We start from the raw sequence: 3,219 nt of genomic DNA, 5'->3' as shown, positions 1-3,219 counted from the left end.
TACGCATGATTAGTGCTAGGTGTTATTTCTTTACTTTGCATATCAATTGTACCTGCTGAGTGTTGGACTCACCCCGCCTCCATTGTTGTTATTTTCAGGTTGATGCTGTTAGGAGGGAGTTCCAGTCGCTGGTCCCCACAGCACGTAGTGCTAGTCCTCTGCTGGGTTGAGTTGTTATTTTATTTTAGTTTTTCTCTATCAGACTTTGTTTTAGTCTTGTTTTTGGATTTTACATATGGATATTGTATGGAATCCTTTCGTTTGATGGACTTGTGATATGATTTGGATTTTATTCTACTACATTCCTGCCTGGAAGGCAGAAGAGGTGAGTTCGTCGGATTTGAGTTTTACGAGTGTAGTTGAGTAGGGTGGATTTCGAGTCAGAGTACTATTGTTTGTGATTACTATTATTAACTGCGTGGTTGTGACAGCCAGAGGCTGAATACTTATATATAACTGCGTGGTGATGTTTTATTTTATTGTTATTATTCCAGCCGCCTATGGCTGAGGTATTTGTGAGATGTAGAAAAGTTTCAGATTGTCCACCGTACAGGGGAGATGCTGCCGAAATTTTCTCGGACAGGGACTCCTCTGGGGCGTGACATGATCTCACTTGGTTACCAGGATTCATAAACTCTAATACTTAAGTCTGGAGGTTTAGAGTTCGAATCCTGGGGGAGGCAAAAATCCACTGACCAGGGGTGGAAAGTCCTTGTGAGTAACGACACGGCCAAGAGTCGTCGGTCGACGACATTAGAGGTCGCCAAATGGGCCGACGACATAAGGGCCGACGGTCGACGACATGAGAGGTCGCCAAATGGGCCAAGAGGGCCGGGTCGTTACAGCTTTGGTTTCTTTGACTTTGGTTGTCATTTTTACTGCTAATGTTAAGATCTTGAAGTTTACTGTATATACAATCGAATTGATCATCCAACATGTTTGTCCCCTCATCAGTTAAAGATGCAACATCAATAACTACTGAAGCTTTATAGGATAGCCTAGAGTGTCTTGCCATCAACTTCGCATCTGGAGTGTCGATGGAAGTTTGCGCACCAAAGTCATAGATTGCCCCCACCTTGGCATTTCTTGTGCATCGGTTGAGTATGTACTTATCAGGTAGTAGAAACACTTGGTTGATACGGAAAAATGCTAACATATGCCTACATGGAATACCCTCAAATTCAAATTTACTACAACTACATGATATGTAGTCTGCAAGTTTGTCATGTGTGAGGACCCTTGGCTTTGCAGATGAACCATTTTGAAAATTCATGACATGGTAACCCACTAAATCACCAACCATAGATGCTTGTTGCACATAATAACCATGACTCACAGTCATTTCACTTTGAAAGTCCAACCATTTTTTTTTGGTGTACACCCTGACCATTTGATATTCTATAGGCCAGTTTGTCTTAATCTTAGGTTGCTCGACCATATCAATATGGTCGGCAACTAACTCATTGTGCCGTTGATGTCACAATGCTCTATTAAAACGTGTGATAAAATCCATCAATGAGTTCTTATGTGATACATACTTCTTGAAAAATGAATGTGAGCTTTCAGATCGCTGACTGCTTGACATTCTAGCAGAAAAAACATGGTTAAAAAATAATGGGACCCACCTTTGTCTTATTTCATACATCAATGTTAACCAATCATTGTTCTCCAATCCAGAACACCTGATAACTTCTTCCCATATCTTCTCAAATTCGGCTGGGGATGAGGAGTTAACAATTACATCCTTTATCGTTTGATAGTAGTTGCGAAAAGTCAAGGGGGGTAATTTATCTTGAAATTTATTGAGTATGTGCCACAAACAATATCAATGCACTGTTTGAGGTAAAACCTAGCCCATGGCCTTCGTCAACGCTGGATCTTGATCGGTGATAATCACAGTTGGTGGACCTTTAGGCATTGCTTCAATGAACTTTGTAAGCAACCAAACAAACGACTTAGTTTTCTCATCACTTAAAAAGGCACAACCGAATACAATGCTCTGATGATGATGATTAACTCCTATGAAGGGTGCAAAAATCAATCCATATTTGTTGGTGTTATAGGTTGTATCAAATACAACAGCATCACCAAAGACGCTGTATGCCCTCCTTGATACATGATCCGCCCAGAAACACCTAGTGAATCTTCCTGTTGAATCAATCTCATAAGCATAGAAAAAGGCGGAATTCTTCTTTTTCTCAGTCGCAAAAAACTCAATCAGTGTTTCAGCGTCAATTCCCTTTTGTTCATCCCTTAACTCTCTCTCAAAGTTTCTAATATCCCGTTCCGTGCAACCTAGAAACTCAGGGCCTCCAGAATCTATCTCCAATAATCGAACTTGTTGACAAGTTGGGATATTAGCTTCTGCAAACTGCTGCGTCAAAACTTTCTTGGCTTCAGAAACATGGCGATGTGAGCGGAGCAAATGCACCTTCGAAGGTGTTGAGAGTGGATGATTATGACTTTCCAAGAATTTAGTGACAATCCAATTTGCCCCGATCTGTTCTTTAACAAGTGATAGTTTTGCCCTACATCCAGTCCTTACTTCCCCACGTGCTCTTTCCTTTACACTGTTAACTTGAGCAACTTTTTTCCATTTTTCATCTGTATGTCCTTCTTTAAAGCATACAAATTGTTTCCATCTAACTTCATTTGTCCGCTTATTCTTCTTACTGTTGCCTAATCTTGCACTAAAGCCGGATTCACGTGCATATTGATTATAGAACGCGAAGGCCTCCTCCAATGATGGAAATTTCATCCCAATCTGTGGTTTTCGATCTTCCCCCACTTGGGGATTGTATAGGTGAGGATCCTCAGAGGTGCCTGCCATTGCTAGAGGATGACATATTTAAGACCGATTGTAGGTATGAATTACAATCAATGATGATGACTAATTATGTTAAAATATTAGATTGCGAAAATGGTTATATGATCGAAGATATAAGTACGATAATCTAAAAGGCAAAATATTCCATCTGAACCCTTACCGTCGTAACCCTATTCCCAAAGTGAAGAGTCAAAATAACTTACAAAAGTCAAAGAATCGAAGGCGGAAACAAGATGTCGCAGTGAGGTTGGGGGGAGCTGCGACGGTCCCGACGGTCGAACTTAAGATGGGAGAAGCAGTTTCTATAGCTTAGCTGATACACTCAGTAGCAGTTTCTATAGATTAGCTGCTACACATTTTCGGAGAATGCACCGACCGTGAGCTGCTGATTT

The 3,219-nt window shown here is 40.9% G+C and overlaps 1 protein-coding gene across 1 annotated transcript; it reads right to left on the bottom strand.

The window, feature by feature from the left end:
* Positions 1 to 1,849: 1,849 nt before the first annotated feature.
* LOC122050684 (protein FAR1-RELATED SEQUENCE 5-like) lies at positions 1,850 to 2,830 on the bottom strand. The gene has a single exon (XM_042611572.1). It carries the CDS (start codon positions 2,828 to 2,830, stop codon positions 1,850 to 1,852), a length of 981 nt encoding a protein of 326 aa, XP_042467506.1.
* Between the last annotated feature and the right edge of the window lie 389 nt (positions 2,831 to 3,219).

This window comes from Zingiber officinale, chromosome 3A (genome assembly GCF_018446385.1).
Source record: "Zingiber officinale cultivar Zhangliang chromosome 3A, Zo_v1.1, whole genome shotgun sequence".
Classification (NCBI taxonomy): domain Eukaryota; kingdom Viridiplantae; phylum Streptophyta; class Magnoliopsida; order Zingiberales; family Zingiberaceae; genus Zingiber; species Zingiber officinale.
This window is presented reverse-complemented; position numbering and strand designations above follow the sequence as displayed.